General features: G+C 65.4%; 1 protein-coding gene across 3 annotated transcripts in view; it reads right to left on the bottom strand.

Moving 5' to 3' along the window:
* Window positions 1-5636: 5636 nt before the first annotated feature.
* Window positions 5637-19408, bottom strand: part of CYTH1 (cytohesin 1) — a 34065-nt gene continuing 20293 nt past the window's right edge. For all 3 annotated transcript variants that reach the window (XM_054688931.1, XM_037492022.2, XM_054688932.1), the window contains exons 2-13: window positions 18109-18191; window positions 17834-17898; window positions 16576-16642; window positions 16204-16322; window positions 15866-15946; window positions 15659-15771; window positions 15048-15196; window positions 14615-14726; window positions 10822-10898; window positions 8460-8531; window positions 7784-7938; window positions 5637-6890 (exon numbers count right to left, since the gene is read on the bottom strand). In XM_054688931.1, the coding sequence (XP_054544906.1) occupies window positions 6812-6890; window positions 7784-7938; window positions 8460-8531; window positions 10822-10898; window positions 14615-14726; window positions 15048-15196; window positions 15659-15771; window positions 15866-15946; window positions 16204-16322; window positions 16576-16642; window positions 17834-17898; window positions 18109-18191 (1172 nt within the window). In that variant the 3' untranslated portion in view covers window positions 5637-6811. The remainder of the gene's footprint in view (window positions 6891-7783; window positions 7939-8459; window positions 8532-10821; window positions 10899-14614; window positions 14727-15047; window positions 15197-15658; window positions 15772-15865; window positions 15947-16203; window positions 16323-16575; window positions 16643-17833; window positions 17899-18108; window positions 18192-19408) is intronic.

Raw genomic sequence — 19408 nt, forward strand, 5'->3', positions numbered from 1 at the left:
TTGTAGGCGATCTGGATTAGGTTGTCTTCCTTTAAAGAGTGCTGAGACTTGTTCTGGCAGGTAGTTATTAGCAAATCCTTTTGGTCCTATCCCACTTACTCTGTTCTTTGTTCAGACCTGGCCTACATCTATTTTGGTTTGAACAGGACATTTCTCCTGAGGTCTGGGCCCTCACCTGGAGGTCAAGGTATCATGTGGACACAGCCTTGCAGCAGGCAATCTCTGCTAGGGTTCAAGGTATCTCCCTGCACCTGACAGCCCTGCCCTCAGACCAGGTGCTATAGGCTGAGTGTGTCCCCCTCAAGATGCATGCACTGAAACATATTCTTCCAGGGTGAAGGAATTTGGAGATGTGGTTTTGGGAGGTGACTGGGCTATGAGGGTGAACCCTCCACGAAGTCGCCATGAGAGGGACTTGTACCCTAATAGAAAAGACCCCAGAGTGCTCCCTCCTCCCTCCTGCCACATGAGGACATGCTGGAAGAACCAGGGAGGGGCCCTCGGTAGACTTGCACCTGGCCCTCGACCTCCGAGCACCAGAACTATGAGGTGTCTGTCGTCTCTGAGCCACCCAGTCTGTGGCATGCTGTAGTAGCCTGAGCGGGCTGAGATGCGAGGACCTGAGAATAATCCCTGTGCAGCTGCCGCTCCTCTGGGACCCTCGTGCCAATGGTGCGGGCACCTGTGCCCCGTGGGATGCTCAGGGAGCTCCAAGAGCACCACTCTGCCTGGGCCCCTAAGACTAACAGTAAAGCACCAAGTCAGAAAGCAACCGTGGCAGCTTCAGTGCGTGTCTCCGCTCTCGAGAGCCACAGGCAGGCAGCCCGTGCTGCCCGATGAAGACGACGCTTCTTGCCTCTGCCCAGTTCCGTCCAGCAGAACGCCAGTCCTGCACCAGTCTCTCCTGCGGCTCCAGCCCCGAGGCCCTGGTGCAGTGCGAAGAGCAAGTCCTGGGATCGGTGGGCCAGGACACCCCGCCCTTCCTCCCCCGGACATTCCTTCCTCTGCGTTTCCCCCTGCATCACCCTCCACTTCAGCTTCTCCTTTTTCTCTCCTTCCGCTGCCCAACCAGTTCCTGTATTCAGGGCTATGCACATTCGCCCCCGGAACCCACAGGACAAACCAGGCGTGGGGAAGCTGCAGGGTTCACAGGACCCCAAGAGCCTCTGGAAAGGCTGCCAGGACTCCTGCCCGCGGGCTCGGCCCAACGAGCTGGGCAGAGCAGAGCGGTCCTGAACCCAGATTTTCACCAAAGGGGAGAGCACTGGGTCCCCTCGTGTTCTCTGCCCCTCGGTGCCCATAAGGCAAGCCGGGGCCCTCAAGAAGGCCGAAGAGCTGCACGGTGGCCAGACAGACGCGGGAGAAGCCGCACAGAACTTCCAGAAGGGCCTCAGGGCGGGTCCGGGTCAGAAGCCATCCGCTCCGGGCGGGCGCCTGAGAGGCCCCTTTCCTCCCACCTGCTTATTTCCTGGGCACCCAATGGGTGAGCTCCCATGGGCTTTGCCTGACTGAGACAAGCCACCGTGACGCAGAGACCCGGCGTGAGTGCGCGAGACCGGCAGGTACAGCGAGCGGAGCGGGACTTTCCGCAGCCGGGAGGTTAGGAGTGCTGGCAGGGGCGGGGAGGCAGGGGCCAGGGGTGGGGCGGGGTGGGGCTGGGCTGGCCTCTCAGAGACCAGCAGAAGTCACCCGGGAGGGAGGGGCCATGCGGGGGGCGGGGGGGGGGGCGTGTCGGAGAAAACCTGCAGGAGCCGGAGGCCGCGGAGCAGGACCTGGAATGGGGCATGAAAGAGCGGAGACTGGGCGTCAGGCAGGTGCGAATCCGAAGCATGGCCGCCTTTGGAGCTGGCCGGGGTGGGGGTGAGGGTGGCGGGGGCTGGGCTTTGCGCAGGAGGCCTGGGGGGCGGGCAGAGCTGACCCCGGCCAGGGCACGCGGGCACGCGGGCGAGGCTCCGTGCTCTGGGCGGCAGGAAGGGGTGGCGGTGGGCTGCTCGACAGCGCTGAGGCCGCAGGTCAGCTGTGCGCGGGAGGCGGGCTTGCGGCCAGCACCTGCTCGGAGGCAGGGCCTGTGGCTAGAGATGGGGCTGCAGCTGTCGGACTCTGTCCCGGCGCTGAGCTACGTGAGCCTCCTGGCTCTCCGTTCCCACGTGTCGCCCCCTCGGGTGAGGCGTGTGCTGACGGCCGTGTGCTCACCCACCGGCACGCAGGGCCGTGTGCTCTCGCTCACGTCTCCCGGCTCTGTCCACTGCCAGGGCCCTGCGGCGACCTGCGCCTGGGTCCAAGCTGGGTCTCTGAGAGGGGCCAGGGCCCCTCCAGGAAAGGGCTGACCGGAGCTGGGCAGGCAGCGCCAGCTGACCCCCCGAGCTCGTGCATGTGCGTGTGCATACATGTGACGTGTGTCACAGGACATGGAGCAGAGCGAGGCCCCCAGTCTGACTGGGTCGGCTCAGCTGGTGCGCCTGAGAACAGCGTTGTGTTCCAGAACACCGGGAACAGCACCCACAGGTCCATCCATGGCGCGTGTGTCGGAGCCCAGGGGCCAGCGCTGGGGCGGCAGCAGTGGCAGGGGAGAGGCCAGCGCAGGAACCCGGCCTGGGCCTCAGGGACACAACTGTCAACGTGGAGACACTGGGCCGAGCAGCGATGGGGAGGCCAGGCTGGTCGCAGTCTGGAGACAGGTCAGCAGCCCCCCAGGACAAGCCTGCCGGGCACCCGCTGACAGGCCCACCACACACGGGACACCAGACGGCAGCAAGAGGGGGGGCCTCCGAGACGGCACCGTGGCGGCTCTGCCTGCACCAACCGGGCTGGGACGGAGCCCAGAGGGCAGGGCGCGTGTGCCTGGCGAAGGGAAGTCCAGGACACCCGGGGACAGGGAGCGGGTAAGTGTTTGCCCAGGGCTGGGGCGGGAGGAGGCAGCAGAGGAGCCAGTGTGCAGACTCGCGTGTGCCCAGGAGCAGCTGAGGCGCGGGCTGAAGCGTGTCAGGGTCAGCATGGGCGGCTACTGGCAGGGTGGGCAGGGGCTGACCATTTGCAGTGCAAACATGTCCCTAGACGCCGCAGATGTTTCCCATCAGGAAACGCAATCGGAGAACCCGAGCAGCCACTGTGAACGCCTCTGCTTGCTGCTGTGCTGGTTATTGGGGTACAGTCCCTCTCACCACAGAACTTAGCTCCTTAAGAGTGAGCAACTGGGGGGGGGTCAGCACATTCAAGAGGTTGTACAATCACCTCCTCTACTTCCGGGATACTTTCAGCTCCCGCCACGGAACCTCAGTACTTATGAGCAGTCGTTCCTCATCCTCGCCCTCACCTCCAGCTCCTCGCAGCCGCCCGCATGCCTCCTGGCTACACAGACCTGCCTCTTCAAGAGACTTCTGCGAAACCGGACCTCCATGTCTGGCTTCCTTCACAAGGCATCATGTTTTCACAGTTCGGTCATGTTCTAGCATGAATCTGTACGCGGCTACTTTTTATGGCTGCGTAATATTCCACGGCACAAATATGCCAAAGTGTGTCTCAGTGAAGCTTCTGCGATTCCTGCCAGTCCTGCTACCGTAACCACTGGGGTGTGAGTTTCTGTGGCTGTTTTCAGCTCCCTCCAGGACGCCCTGGAATGGCGTCGCCCCTTCCTGACGGCCTGCGAGGCTGCTCTCTGCCGAGTCTGCCCCACCTCACAGACCCACTGCCACAGGGGCGAACTCTCCCCGCCCTGGCCGACATGCTACTGTCTCGAGTCTGGCACCCACGGCTGACATGGCTTCGGTTCGAACTTTCTCGATGGCTGCTGCATGCACCCCCTTCGTTACTTACCAGCACCGTGGATCTTCCGTGGAGAAATGTCTGCTCAACCTCTTTGCCCAATTATTCACCTTTTTACTGTCAAGCTCTGGTTGTTCTTTGCGTATTCTGGACATTGGACACTCACCTCTGATTTATAAGTATTTTCACTCCTCCTGTGGCCGTCTTCACTTTCTCCACAGTATCCTTTAAAGACTGTTTAATCTGATGGAATCCGTTTATCTTGGGGAGAGGAGGTCACTCGTGGTTGGGTCACTTCTGAAAGAACCACGGCCTAGCCCACGGGCACAGAGACCTCCGTCTGCTTTCCTCTAGAGGCTCAGCTCTCACATCCAGGCCTTGGAGCCGACGGGAGTGACCTTTACAGGGCGCGAGGGGAGGGTTCGATTTCCCCCCCATGTGTGGACACGCAGGTGCCCTGACCCTACTGAGGAGACCACCCCTCGCCGCCGCACCCCGTGGCCATCAACAGCTGCCGGCGAGGTGCGGGCTGGTGTCTGCCTCTCGACTCCACCACCCCTGGCCCGTGTGCTCCCCCCTCCCCCCAGCGGACCCAGCCCTTGGTCCCTCACGTTTCTGTGTGCATCCTGGGGTGGGGTCTCCCTCTGCAGGTGCGGTCCCGAGAGGGGTGGTGTTGACTCCGAGGCAGCGCAGGGAGAGTCTGCACGTTTACCTGGGTCTCTACCCGGTGGCCTCTGCGGCCTTCCGGGGCGCGTCTTCACGCGCTGGAATTTTTCATGCCTATTCCCTTCTCTGTGCAACTGTCTCTCGCCCTCGCTCACGCCCGGGGGCTGCAGCGGCAGGTCTGCGCGCTCACCACAGCCTGCACGCATCCCCAGCTCAGAGCGGCCCTGGGCAGCGCCTTGGGGTCTTCTAGCTACAAGGGTGAGGCGCTGGCATCCCCGTCCCCTGCCTGTGTCCTGGCTGGAACCTCCACGGCCAGCTGCAGACCAGCAGTCCTCCCGGACCTGGCCCCAGGGAGCGGCGCTTCCCGCGAGCTCGGGTGTTTTTGCAGAGGGAGGGAAGGAAGCGGCGCTGCAGGGCAAGGGGTGACCGAGAGAACCGCCCAGGCGGGCAGGAACGAGGCACCAACTGCAGATAGGAGGGCACGGGGGTGAATCCAGGTTGGTGCCAGGTGGGCGGGCCCGGGGCAGTGGGGCCTGAGGAGCAAAGCTGCCGCGGGCAGGAAAGGCAACCCTGGCCAGTGGGTGGACGCCCCGCCGCCTCTACGCTGAGGGCACTGGGCCCCCCTGATAAGCCCCCCGCCCCGGGGTCCTTCCAGCAGAAGCGGGGCGCAGACGAGGGTGTGTGAGCTGAGGGCGCGCTGCTCGGTCTTGCAGTTGAGCACCGGACACTTGTCTCTTCGTCCAAAAATGGGTGGGGGAGAGCGAACTGTCCTTTGCGCTCTGGTCTCCCGAGCAGCAGACCCCCCCTTCCGCCTCCGCACCCCGGGGGAGACAGCAGTGCGGCCCGCAGGCCCGGCGCCAGAGAGCGCGCACGCGGGGCTGGGCAGGTCTGGCGTTTATTCGCGGCGGTCCCGCGGCGCTGGCTGGCAGTGCAGAAGGCCCAGCCCAGCAAGTGGCATCAGTTACAGCTCTTTAAAAACCCTGTCGACAGCTCTCAGTTGTTTCTTTATATTTTAGATTTTGACAAAACTTTTTTTAAACAAATACAAAATAATCCAAGAGGAGAAAAGCTATACAAGGACCATTCACACCTCTGATAAATAGACTAACGCTGGTCCAGGCGCCTCCGCCCAGCAGTGTCCATGAGAACCAGAGCCCCGGCCCGGCGGCGGGCACCACCCGCACGGCGGGCAGGGCCTGGGCCCCGGCCCCCCGGGCCTCCAGCCTGGGCCTCCCCTGTCACCTTCTCAAGCTCTGACCACAAATGCCTGGAGCCGCTCCAGACAGGACCTGCCCGAGGGGGGCCCAGAGGGGCGCACCCCCGGGCACTTGCACAGCAGCTATTCCCAGAAATGCGCGGAGCTGGGGTCCCGCTGCCCTGGGGGACCAGCGGCTCGTCCACCTTCTTCCTCGAGGCAGCTCCTGCCCAGGGCGACGGCCCGGGCCCCTGCTCACCCGGACTGGCCTGCCGGCCCTGGCGAGGCCAGGGGCCGAGAGTCCCTGAGAGAACGCGGAGGGAGGACGGGTGCTCGCCCCTCCCCGCAGGCGAGGTGGGTCTTCCCGCGGCACCCGCCCCGCAGCAGGCCGGCCCAGGCGGGGGCGGGCGGGCCAGTGAAGCGCCAGTTCTGAGGCAGAAAAGCTGAAGCCCGAGGGGCCGGGTCAGACCTGCCCCACCCTCTAAAACGAGGACGGGGTTTGGGGAGAAGAAAGCCAAATAAAAATAGCAGGTCATCCCAGAATCTCTCGGGATTGCCCCTCACAGTTTTGGTTACTCGGTATACGTAGCTCAAGGAAAAGGCTGACTTTCTGTCCTAAAGCCCAACAGCAGTGAATTTTGAAAGAGAAAGAAACCCACGTGTCGTCGGTTCCCCTGTCCTGGCGCCCGGCCCTGCCCGCCCAGTGGCCCCAGGCCCCTGCGGGCTGCCCCCCCACGCCGACACCCCAGGGTGTGCGCCTGGGGTGCGGGAGGCTCTGGCCGGGCCGGCGACCAGGGCGGTGCAGCCAGCAGCTCGGCTTTACCTTTTTCTTTTTTGCTAAAAATCAAAAATATATCTTTCCAGTACGTGGCTTCTCTTCCATTCCACCTCTGTCAGCACAGAGCAGCTCTGGGCGCGCGTCTCTGGTGCAGGGCCGAGGCGTCTCCACAGGAAACACCCGCAGGAGGAGCCGGGTCGTGGGGCCGGGACTGTGCCTGAGAGTGGAGGCCCAGACCTCTCCCCGCGCGCGCCCCTCCCACCTAAAACTAATAGCAAAGCTGAAGCCGGGGGCCGGGGGCCGGGGTCCAGGGGCCGGACGCCGCCGGCAGGACCACCCGCTTGCGGCCCTCTCTGCCGAGCTCGGGCACGGAAGGGCCTGCGGGCACACAGCTCTGCTCCCGCGGGGACTCAGTGTCTCTTCGTGGACGAGACCTTCTTCTTCCGTGCAGCCAGCATCTCGTAGAAAGGGTCCCTGCTGATGGCCGCCCTGGAACACAGGGGGAGGCGGCTGAGGACAGGGCGGAGGGGCCCCCGCACCCTCCACCCTGACCGTCACCCGCGTGGAGGCCGGCCCGGGGCCACCCCTTCAGCCACACCGAGGGAGCCACGCGCATGCGCGAGGTGGCCTGGGGTGTTACTGCCCGTTTCCTAAGAGCCAGTTAAGTTCAGGGCAAGAACAGCACACTCTCTCCCAGGCTGGCCTAACTGCCGGGACGATGGCGGCCCGCTCCAGAGGGTGAGAGGAGACCACGCAGCCCTCGGCCGCAGGAGCCCAGCTTCTCGAGTCCAGCTGCCTGGGCCTGAAGACCAGCACCACCTCTGCGGTCTGGACAACCTAAGTCCGCACTGTGCCTCAGCGTCCCCGTCTGCTCCCATGCTGTGCTGAGTCACGGGACTGGAGAGCCAAACGCCGCCGCCCTGGGGCGCCCGTGTTGCGGGGGCCGAGCCAGGCCCTGGCACGCACACACTGAGCCCTCAGCAGCCCCGAGGGCCACCGGGGCAGCAGGCCAGGGCTGGGCAGGGAGCCTGACCCCATAGCTGCCTGCTGTCTGGGTTTGTCTCTCCTCACTGCTCCGCTCAGGGGTGATTTTGTGACAACAAGGTGCTGCCTCTGCCTGCGTCAGCCCCCCTCCCGCCTCTGCTCCCTGAGCCCCGGCAGAGACACCAGGAGACGGGGCAGAGACGCCACGGCCCCTTGGGTCATGGCCTAGTGGACAAGACCCACCACACAGGCCACACCAGTCTGCAGGCGCGTCCCGAGGCCCACGACGGGCCAGCGGTGCCCGGGAGCCTAGGCTCGGGTGTCCTCTAGGGCTGCGGTGGGAAGCAGGCGAGGCACGGGGGGCGCTGGGGTCACGGCTCCCCAGGGCGGCCGCTCACTTGATGCACTTCATCCACTCCTCCTGCTCCTCGGGCGTCGGGGCCGAGATGCGGTAGACCGTGTGGTTGCCTTCCACCACCCGCCCGTCCGCCTCCGTCTTACAGGCCTTGATCACTTGGTCTTTATTGTCGGGGATATAAAGCTCAAAGCAGTTCTGGAAATTAAAAGAGAGGGAGGAGGCTGAGATCTAAAAACTGCTGTTTTCAGAAAGGCTGAAAAGGCGACTTATCTTCCAAAGCCTCTCTATTCTGACCTCCATGAAACACGGGAGATGTTTTCTCCCAGCGAGAGAAGACCCTTACGGCAGAATTCTGGAGAATTTAAACTACGTATCAACAAGCCTTTCAGCCAAACTGTCACCCCGACACGGCCTCCCGACACGGCGCGGCACCCTCGAGGGCCCGGCGTCCGCAGCCAGGCCGGCGACACTCCAGCGTTCCAAGGCCGGGGCCCCACGGCAGGCGCCACTCTCCAGCCGGGGCGGCCGGCACAGCAGGTGGGCGGGAGGCGAGGTCACGGGGCTCGCCTTGGGCTTCGACGCTAAAGACAACTTTAAAAGCCAGGCAAGATTAGAGGCCAGCGCTCGTCAGCGCAGCAGGGGAACCTGCAACCTCACGTCTCCCCAGAGAACCACTCCCCACCCCACGGCCCCCCACGCGTCTGCCCGGCACTCACTGGCTTCTTGGAGTCCTCCACCTCCCGGATGCTCAGGTTCTCCAAGGGGATGATCCCACGGGGCTCCTTGTCCTGCAGGTTGGACAGAGGCTCCTTGCTTGGTCTGCAAGCATGGGCCCCCCCAGACCCCACCTCCCTTCTCTGCCGTCCCCCAGACCAAGGCCAGCCGGCCCCAGGGCCCACACCTCATCCTCTAAAACAAGAACGGGGTGAGAGCTGCACAGGGGCCACCACCAGACCCCTGCCTGCCACCCCAGGCCTTTGCCAGGGCAGCGTACGTGGTGGGGCCACTCCCAGGGGCCCCGCAGACGCCTGTCACTTGGAGACACCCCTGTCCCTGCCTGGCCACCCTCTGGCCTCTGCTGATATCAGAAACCTGAGAGCCGAATCTCGCCGGCGGTGGCCCAAGGCCACTGCGTTGGGGAAGAGGCCACGCATCGCCTTCCCTCACTGTCTCCTCCCTTATGTTCCCCTGGACGGGCACTGCCCACCTGCCAGCTCCACCTAGAAAGCTCCTAGAAAGGCACCTAAACTCCCGTCCAGGGCCAAACATGCCCCCACCAGGCCACCACCCCATCCTGCCTCTCCCAGTGCTTCCGTCCCAGCAACAGTGGCTCCGGCCCTACCAGGGCGACCTCCGGCCTCGCCCCCTCTCCTCCCCATCCAGCCCCGACGGCCACTCGCTCCAGCTCAGCAGCTCGGCTGCATTTGCCTGGGCACTAGACCTCGGGACGGGCGCCCCTGGAAGCCCGCGCTCCTCAGGGTGCAGATTCTGGGGCGCGCCTCCTTCCAGGGAAGTCACTTCTTTGGATTGCGGGCACACATGACCGTCCCGCCTGCCCTCCCCACCTGCCGGCCTTCCCGGGGGTCTCGGCGCTGGTCTTTTTCAGGTGCAATCTCCCAAGTCTGTCCCGTTCTGAGCGGTCCCGCTCCTCAGAGCTCTGACTTACTGGCCAGAAGACGCCCCGTTTCTATGGCTACAGCTCCAGGCTAAACACGGTTTGGGTTCTCATCTGTCGGAAGCTCCCTCAGGGCTGGGAAGCTCGTGTTCTGTCCACCTCCACCGCCCACCTGCCCGCCCCCAGCTCCAGCGTGCTCCTCCACCGTCGACACCCCATCAGGTCACGGTGCTTCCGCCCCCCTGGGGGTGGCGTTCGTGGCTCAGCCTCCACGGAAGGTTTTCCGAGCTGAACGTGCAGTCGGTGCTTTACCTAAGCCGCGAGCCGTTGTCTCCGTCCACCTTCCCGCCCGCCGATCTCTGCCCGTGGCAGACCAGCACTCCTGACCAGAGGACGCGAGCCCCGGCGCAGCCTGCTTCTCCAGGGGAGGGTGTGTGGGGCCCGGGCTGGGGGCAGCGCCCTGGGCGGGGGCCGGGCTGGGGGCAGGGCCCCAGCTCCCTCCTGGCGCCTGTTGATGTTTCCTGACCTTGCTCACCCTGTTCCTTATTAGGGTGCAGCTTTTCCAACTCATTTCCACCAGCACTTTGCTCCCCGCCAGGGAGGACCACGTGGAAGACCCCCAAGGGCATCTTCACCCCAGGACACTCCAGGGACCGGCTGGCGCAGGCAGGAGCGGCCACCTGCTTCCGGCCCGTCCCCGCGCAGGGCTCTCATTCCGTCCGAGAGCCACCATGCTCTGCGCTGACCAGAAAGCCACTTCCCAGCCTGGGCACTCAGGGGGTCAGCACCTGGACCTGGCTGAAGACCGGGCTGGAGAACAAAAGCCATCCCAGCCCCGGTGCCTGCCTCACCCCAGGACGAGCCTTTGGGCGGCTGCGGGACTGCCCCGCTCTCGCGCCCCAGCAGCCTGGCAGGGGCGAGTCCAGCCTCTCGCTGGCCACCATCTGCCGGCCTCCTTAGCTGCTGTGTCAGGGGCTTCAAAGAGCCTCAGCCCGTGACTCTTAGCCTCATGGGCCACGTACCACGAGGACAAGTGCGTGGCGCGTCTGCATCGTGACTCCTTCCCGCGCGCGAGAACCAGGAAGACTCCCACAGGGTAAGACCACGTCCCGCCGCAAAAACCCCAAACGCCCTCAGGAGACTCCTCCCCTCTTGTTTCTCCTCCTGGCAGCGCCAGCCGCTCGGATCCAGATGGCCAGAGCCTGCCCCGCCCGCCGCAGGTCGGGGGCCAACTCCTCGCCCCAGCGGGGACACTCCCGGCTCCTGTGCGTCCCTAAGGCTCGTGGCGTGGCCCCCTCCCATGTTCTGTCTAGAAGTGGAGGGGGGCTGGTGGCCGGACCCCGCCTCACCTCGGGTACCCCAGGCCGAGACCCGGCCCCTCGGTCCCCTGGGCTCACACCCTCCTCCGGCCCCGGAGCACGGCCCAAGCCAGCCGACCCTGCGCCGCCGCCGCCAGGGCTCACCGTCGTGTACTCGAAGTAGTACAGGCAGTTGTCGGTCAGGATGAACCAGCGCCTCTTCCACGTCTTCACCCTGCCGCCTGCAGGGCAAGAGGATGGGGCATTCGACCAGACACAACGGCAGCACATGCCCGGGCTGGGGTGCCAGACCCACAGACACGCCCCGGGACGCGACACGGCTCCCAGGGGAGCAGCGCTGGGCGGGGGTGCGCAGGCAGAGCAAGCAAGCCGGGCGGGGCGGGCGGAGGGGCAGGGACCCGCGGCCGTCCGGCTGGGCGAGGGAGGGCCAGCAGAGCCGTGTGCCTGGCGGGAGGGGCCGCCCCACCAAGGTGCCCCTGCCAGGTCGGCCAGCGCAGGCCATGGGGGGCTCGTGAGGGTGGGGGGAGAAGAGGAAGGAGACAGCCGTTTCCATCCCTCACGGTCTGACCCGGTTCTCCAGAACTCAAACTCCCGTGGGTTTGGCGCCCGCCCGCTCTCAGGCCTCGGCCAGCGCTCGGCACCCACACCCCCCCGGGGAGCAGAGGGCTGCCCCGGCGTCCCCTCTGGGCTCTCCCAAAGCTCATGGCAGAGAAGCGGGCAGGCCAGGGCTGGAGGGCACCAAGCGGGCAGAGCCGGGGCTTCCCCCGACCCTCTCGCATCTCTCCGAGAAGAGCTGCCGAGGGGCTGTGCGCCAGGCCGATGGACAAGGGCGTGGGGAGCCTGACCACGTCCTGCTCTGGCCCTGGCCGAGCGCCTCCCCGCCTGTCCTCTCTGACGCCAGCTCAAGGGCCGCTCTCTGATCTGACCCAGATGTGGCTGGGGAACGCGGGGCGTCTTAGGGACCCTTCCTCACACCCCCTTACAGGGGAGAGGCTCGTCTCCACGCTCTGGGAGGAGCCACGCCTCGGAGCAGGCAGCGCCTGTCCACCCCACCTCGAGTGGGGCCGAGAGCGGCCCGGGTCAGGCCGGGGCCAGGGCCTGGGCGCCAGCTCTCATGGGGGGCACTCACACTGGGGGGGCTCGCGTGGGAGGCTCTGTGCTGCCCGCCCGCCTGGCGCCCCTCAAGGCTCTCTCCCTCACAGCGACGCGGCCACCCCCTCGGCACTTGCCCCGGCCCCTGCGGCGTGCGGGGGCTGCGGCTGGGGAGCGCCGTGCACAAGCAGGCGGTGAGGAGACGCGATCTGGGTGGGCCTGGGCCGGGCGCCCTCCGGGGCTCAGCGGCTGGCTCTCCGGGCCCCGCCCCCACACAGGGCTCGGCACACAAGGACAGTCACCCCATGCCGCCCCACCATGCGCTCCCCCCAGGACCCCGGGCAGCACTCAGGGTCGTGGAAAGGGTCAGATGGCAAGAGGAAGAAGATGGGAAAGGTCTAGGAGAAAAGCCAAGCTGGCGGCATTCCTGACCGCGGAGACTGGCCATTTCCTGCCGTCTAGCGTGGCAGAGCCCCCGCCGGAGGCCGCGCTGCGGTCCCGGGGCCTCGCGTTGAGAGAAAGACAGACATGGAACGAGCAGACAGACCAATGGCGCCTAGGACAGTCCCTGTGGAACTCAGGGCCACCCGCCTTCTCTGACCCTCACGGGGACGGCCAGCTGCCCTGGACGACCTGACAGGTCCCCAAGACGCTTCTGTGCATGCAGACATCTGGGGAGGCTTCCTGAGTGAGCTCAGCTCAGGCAGTGTCCGGGCAGACCTGGGGGGGCTCCTACACCCGGAAACGTGCCTCCCCAAACCAGCAGGGGACAGTGGCCGCCAGCGGCATGGCTAAGGCCCATCGAGAAAGAGCTGGGAGAAAACCACACAGAACAGCAAGCTCGAGGCCTCCGGGCTGCCGTCCCCACGCCCGGAGAGTGGACCAAGAGCCTCCGAGGGGCCTCCGGGTTTCATCTCTTTTTTCAAACATTCTTGGACCGTGAGTTTAGCAAACACCATTTCCCTTGGTCACGCAAAGGCCAGTGTCCGACCCAGGCTGATTCTGGCCCTGGTCTGCTTCCTGCCCTGGCACCTGGGGGGCACTGGGCTTTGGGAGGTGAAGCCTCCCCGGCCCCCACCCCAGGAATCACTTTCCATCAGGTGGGGCTCAGGGGCCAATTTGAACTCGACAATCGAGCACATTCCCTGGCCAGAAACGCCAAGAGAAATTCAGGGGCGAGTGTCTGCGTCCCCTGCCGTCCCGCACTCCGCGTCTGGGGACCAGCGGTCTGTCAGCTATTGCTTCTCCTAAAGGGACGCTGCACCCCGGTCCTGACCAGTTCCCTAGGGACTGTTCCGTGGTTAGAAGCAGCAGTGACACTACCACCAGCAATTGAAAACAAAATAACCAAAAAGAACAAATAAGAAAACGCTGAGCAGTGGCCTGGCAGAGCGAGCGGCGGGCGAGGGGATTACATACCTCCTGGCGTTTGGGACAAGGAAAAGGAGCCAAAATCATGGAAACATACAAATGAGGGAAAAAAGAAAATTAAAACAACGAAATTAAACCCCCTCCTCAAGCTTCAAGTGGGACGCATCAGTCACTCCTGCCTGCCTGAGAGGGGGCCTGGCGCGGAGCAGGGGGCAGGGGCACCACGTGGCGGGCGAGCAGGGCCTCCCCCGCCCGCCCTGGCCCCCCGAGGACAGCAGGGAGGCCCTGCCCCCCTGCCCACTCCCTGGGCTGGTGCTGGTCAGCGCACCCAGAGCCCGGCAAGGAGGGCAGAGCTGCTTTGGGGCTCGCCAAGTGTCTGGTCCAGATGCTGCCACTTTTCGGGCTGCCGGGACGCGCACGCCCAGGGCACACTCCCAGGTGTGTGCAGACAGACACGACACACAGCTGCGGACCCGCCCGCAGCACACGTCCCACTCAGTCTGATCTTCCCTTCAAAGATGCGGGCGCCTCGGGCCCGCGGTCATTCCAAGCAAGAAGCCGATTACCAGTGCGCGGCTCTCATCTGGCGGCCGGTGGTCAGCGCGGTGCTGGGCACCCAGGGCCGATCCACGCTGGCACCATGACACGAGTGCCCGCACAGGCTTCCAGGTCAGACTGCTGGCCCGGCCGCCTTTGGGGCCGGTCACGGCAGGGCCCTGAGACAATGGCCTGTCTGCTCGGGGGCGCTAGGGCTGAGTGCGGGGCGCTGTGAGGAGCACTGGTGAGGGCGCCCGGGCGGTCAGCGGAGCGCGGGGGACGCTTCCACAAGGAAACAGTTCGCGTCGCTCCTCGCACGCTTCCGCACGCACCAGGAAGGGCCAGCAGGACAGAGCCTGGCTGTCTCCCTGCGGCTGCCGTGGGGTGGCTGGGGACCTAAGCAACACCGCCCAGCAGTGGGGGCGCCCCACTCAAGGCAGAAGGCGACAGGCCTGGGGCAGGGAGCGCCCGCGCAGGCAGCCGGCCATGGCCTGCTGGGGGGCCTCCCCGTAAGGCAGGGCCGCGGACGTGGCAACAGGAGCTCACTGCGGCACAGGGAAGGGAAGGAATTCTTCCTGAACGAGCAGAGCGTGAGTGGGACGGATGGCCTGGGGGAGCCCGGTGCCCGAGAGGGAGAGGGAGCGCGTGGGCTGCAGCCGGGCCCAGGCTTGCCATGCATGCGGCCTTGAGCCAGGCGAGTGGGTGATGCGAGGAGGCAGGGAGGGCGTCGCCCGGGGGCGGGCGGGAGGCCAGCCGCGGGGACCTGCCCCGGGAAGGTGGCGCAGACCCGGGCAGCCTCACGGTGGAGAGGGGCGCCTCTCGCCCGGGCGCCCAGGACGGCCTGTGCGTCCACTTCCCCTGGAGGGGGCCTCGGGACAAACCACTGACCGGTGCCCAGGGGCCCGGAGGCCGCGCGGCCCTGGCCGGGCAGGCTCACCGAGTTTCAGCAGCCAGCCCTCGCGGTCCGGGTTGAAGAAGGTGTGCGTGAGGTCGTTGCCGTCGTCCTCCGGGATCTTAAAGGGCTCGTTTTTGATGCTCTCGTACAGGTTCTGAGGTGGGAGAGGACACCGTCCGGCTCTGAGAGCCTCTCCCCCTCCCGCCCTCCCAGGCACCCACCGAGCACCCGCCAGGCTGGGGCAGCTCGGAGGGGCAGAGGGGTGTGGGGTGACCGTGGTGGACCTGGCCCTCGCCTCGGCTTCAGACTTCTAAGCTGCTCCCCTTCCCGAGCCCTTGGCTGGGCCTCCCTGCCAGCCTGGCACTGGGGTCACGTCGTGGCTCGGACTCAGGTGGGCTTGGCAGGGGGTGCGGAGGGGGGCGGGCAGGGCCCTCTCAGGCAGGTGTAGGCACGGGGGGCGGGGGGTGGCACGTACCCGGAGCAGCTCCTCTGGCAGGTCACCCCCGTCGTTGATGCCCCGGTTCATGGCGATGAACCTCTCCACCGTGGGCTTGTCCTTGACGTTGGGGTTGTGCAGGCTGGTGTTCAGCATGATGATGGCGAACGAGAGGACGTAACAAGTATCTATGGAGGTGACCAAGGGAAGCCACGGTCTGCGGCTGCCACTGGAAACACCGGCCGAGACCCGCGCTCCGGGGAGAGCAAAGGGTCCGAGACCTGCCACGTCGGGTGTGAACAGGCAGCCACTAGCGGCCCCAAGAGTAACGTGACCCAAAGGGGCAGACACAGCCCTACACCACCCGCAGCCGCTGCACGTCCCGCACGCCCACGTGTCCACAGCCCTCTGGCCCCGAAGCGGAATCCGATGTCGCTTCCCTCCTGCTTCTCTGCTGATCTGAAGGGCACCTTCCCAGGGCTCACGCCTCAGAGGCCCCTCCCCACTGCTGGGCTCTGGGGCCCGGCCCCCTCTCTGCTGCGTAAACACCGTTTACATCAAGGCTCCAGACATCAGCCCTCGGCCTTAGAAGTCCTGCGGGCACAGGAAGACCCGCATGCGAGCAGCACCCCCAGGACGGCGTCGCGCACCCGTGGACTGGAACACGCCGTGGTTGCACTGGCAGTACCGCTGGGCGAACGCCTCCATCATGCGGTCGATCTTCTGCGCCTCTCCTGGCAGCCGGAAGCTCCACAGGAACTGCCTGTGTGGGGCAGACAGGTGTGACTCAGGGCGGGCGTCTGCACAGGACCTGACCGGAGACCGACCCGCCCAGCATGCGCCGCCCGAGCACCCACCGTAAGGCCTGGACGAGGTTGAGGTCGGTGAACTCGTGCAGCTCCACAAACGCGTGTAGGACCTGGATGTTAAACTCATCCCTGTCGAGAACAACACAGGACGTGAGGAGGCGGAAGCAGACCTCAGGCACCAGCGCCCAGGGTGGCCCCGGCCTGCCTGGCAGCTGCGCCGGCGAGGCCCAGGGACCAGAAGGGCCACCCAGCCCAGCCCGGGTGAGCCGTGCCCATGCCCGCATGCCAGCAATTCTGCTGTGCCCAGCACGGCCCCCCCCAGGACAGCTCCCTCCGGAATGCCGCCTCCTGACCAGCCTGCCCGGCAGACACGCCCGCGAGCTCACCTCTCCCCCAGGTAGTCGCCGATGGCTGTCTTGTTGAGCCCTTCACCTTTGCACAGGAACTGGGCGATGTCTTCACAGGTGTTCTTCAGCAGGTCGTTCTCGATTAAGAACTGGATCCCCTGGAAGAGGACAGCCCAGAGCCCAGTGAGCCAGCAGAGGCGACAGGGTGGGTGCTCTGGCCAGCGACCCCCACCCGCTCCCACGCAGGACACAGTTAAAGCCCCTTCCCTGTGATTCACTATGTGGCCGCGGCGCTGGCACGTGTCACCCCGTCCTGAAGGAGGACCCGGTCCAGGCCTGCTCGCCCTGGGCGGCGCCAGGCCCACGCGCTGCCACGAGCCTGCCGGGCCCGGGAGACGGCCTCCCACTGACCTTTTTAGGGTCCATGTTGAATTTCTTCCTGCCCATGGCCACCTGCTTGTTCCTCTGCATGTTTTTCCTGTAAAATAGCCAGAGTCACTCCAGCGCTGAGGGGCCATGAAGCTTTGACAGACCCAGACCCCTGCCCACACCGCTGGTCCGCAGGGACCCGTGTTGGCCCCTCCCGGAGGGCAGCATCCTTTGGCCCGACAGCTGCGGGGGCCTGGGCCGGCGTCTCCTTGCTCTGGCCTGGGTTGGCCTGCACGGCCCCGTGGCGTCCGACAGCCCAACGAGCAGCCTTTCGTCCTGAACTGCCTCCTCCACGGCCCAGTTCCCGCAGCTGCTGCCGGCCACTTCTCCCTCCTAACGGCATTCTTCACAGAGTAGAGGTTTTAAATTTTGATGAGCTCTAATTTATCCACTTCTTTTAAGCTATGGTTTTTAAATGGAAGGTCAGAGAGCTGACACCACTGGCGTTGAGTGGCAGCCACCGAGCTCGGCCCCATGGCGCCACGACAGGAGCTTCGCCGTGACGTCCAGCAGGCCTGCGGGGCCGGGCTCAGGTTTGGCGCCGACAGGGCGGGCCGGAGATGCCCACACGCTGTGCCAGGCCTTTGGGCTGGGGGGGGGGTCCCATTTAAAACTAAATTTTCAGGCCTCCCTGGTGGCGCAGGGATTAAGTCTCAGCACTATGGAGGTCCGATCCCCAGCCAGGGAGTGACCCACGTGGCACAGCAGACCTCTCCTGTCTCCCCGCTGCTCCCCTCAGCAGTGTGTTTCAGTAGATTTGCCTGTTCTCCCACTCTGTCTCTGGAGAGTCCTCTCACCCCCCAACTCTGTCCTGCACCCCAGCTCTTGTATGCAGAATCTTGTATGCATAAATAAATAAATCTTTAAAAAAAAAACTCAGTTACTAAGTTTCCTGTAGCTGAAGGAAGCACCTCTAGTCTCTGCGCACTGTGGCTTTCTGCTGCACCCTCTCCTGAGCCAGCCTGGGGTCACACCAGGGGCCCCCCAAGCTTTACTGTCACACTAACCATCAGGTGCAGGCCACACAGGCATTTAAGGGCAGGATAAGGCTTTCAGCAGCCCCCGTGCTCTGCAGTCAGCCTTCTCAGCGGTGCTGAAGCCCCGAGCAGGCGCTGCGCTGCCCAGGGTCACCAGGTCACGCCGCAGCTGCTGAGCACGCCGGGCAGGCCAAGCCAGACCACGAAACGGTGCGGGGCTGCCGCGGAGGCCCCACCACCAGAGCCCTGGCGGGGCAGCTCACCTTTCCTCCGTGGACCCCAAGTTTTCAATTTCATTAGTGACTTCTGCTATCTCATCCCTCAGCCTCTGCAAAACAGACGCGGGGTGGCGGGAGGGGGGACAGAGAGCAAGTCAAAGCCTGAGACCCAGACTCCCTCCCCCAAAACAGCAATGAAAATGAAGACAGCCCCAAAATAATGTAAAAAATTGAGAAATCACAAGAAGACGCTTCGTGAGAGACCCCGCCTCAAGCAACCCCCCTCAAATCCCTCCCCCCCCTCACGCCCCCTCACCCACCTGGATGTCGGCCAGCAGCTCCTGCTTCCTTCGCCGGATGTTCTCCAGCTCCTGCCGCTCCTCTGCAGTCAGGTCGCTGGGAACTGCAGGGCGAGGGCAGCGTCAGCGAGAGGAACATAAATAGGCCCCGGGACAAGGACGGCAGGGGAGAGGCCGGGAGCCCAGCTCGGCAGCGGCCCTGGGGCCGGCTCTGGCGCCCACATCCGCCAGCCTTCCCGGAGGTGGCTGGAGCTCAGACCACAGCGGAAAGCTCTGGAAGGAGTACTTGGGAGGAGGGAAGGCCCAGGTGGGAGGCGGCTGGGAGGTGAAACGGGGCTCTGACACGCGGGCCCGAAGCCTGGGGGACGGGGTCCCCAGGACAGGGCTGGCCACGCGGAGCTGGCGCGTGGCCCTTGTTGGAGCGGCTCTCCCACCAGCCCCCTCCAGCTGTCCTGAGACTGCCCCCCACCCGCCACCAGAGACACAGTGGCCTCACCCCACAACCCCACCCCAGCGCAGGAGCGGACCCGGCCGGTGAGCGCACCCACCTGAAGCTGAAGCCAGGCCCCCGGACAGCTCCGCTGGACCCCAGCGGTGAGGTCCCCGCAAGCCCTGGCTCTGGCCCCCAGCCCCCAGTCTTCAAGGAGCAGCCCTGGCTGTGTCTGGGCCAGGAGAGCCCTTGACAGAGCCGCTGTGCAAGGTCCGGGAGCCTGACCTGGGCCCCCAGAGTGCAGCTTTGCGAGCAAGGCACAGTCCAGCTTTTCAGCAGCTGCCCATGGGGTGAGGATGCGCCTCGCTGCTGACGCTGGGGCCTCGGCAGCCCGGCAGGCAAGGGGGGAGGCCGCAGGCAGGCACGGGACACCAGTGTGCAGCATGGAAGACGCGTCCCAAGACCACTGTGCACCCCCAGATGGGAAGCCTGCTGTGGGCACTCTGCTCAGAACCTGCGCCCCGCCACCCGGGCGGCGCCACGTGCGGCAACTTTCAGAGTGAGGGTCTCGCTCTGCCAACTCGGAGCGCATCCACCCAGATGCTGCATCAGAGATGGGGGTGCGCCCGTGCGCCTTCAACCGCAGAGAGAACGGGGGCTCCGCGGGGTGTCACACCCCCCCAGGCAGAGGGCGCAGCCACTGGCCCTGCTGTGTGTCTGCGGAGCCCACTAGGACTGTGCGTGTGCACCCCGGGAACCCAGCTGGCTGGGGGGGGTGGCAGCGGCCTGGAGGAGGCACTCTTCTGCTCCAACACCTGGGCCGCCCCGTGCCCCTCCCTCCGCTCCCCCAGGGAGGGCCCAGCCCGAGTCCCGGGGGGGACACAAGGGGAG

The sequence above is a fragment of the Talpa occidentalis genome, unplaced genomic scaffold (assembly GCF_014898055.3).
Source record: "Talpa occidentalis isolate TD23 unplaced genomic scaffold, MPIMG_talOcc4v2.1 talOcc4.7, whole genome shotgun sequence".
In the NCBI taxonomy this organism is placed as follows: Eukaryota; Metazoa; Chordata; class Mammalia; order Eulipotyphla; family Talpidae; genus Talpa; species Talpa occidentalis.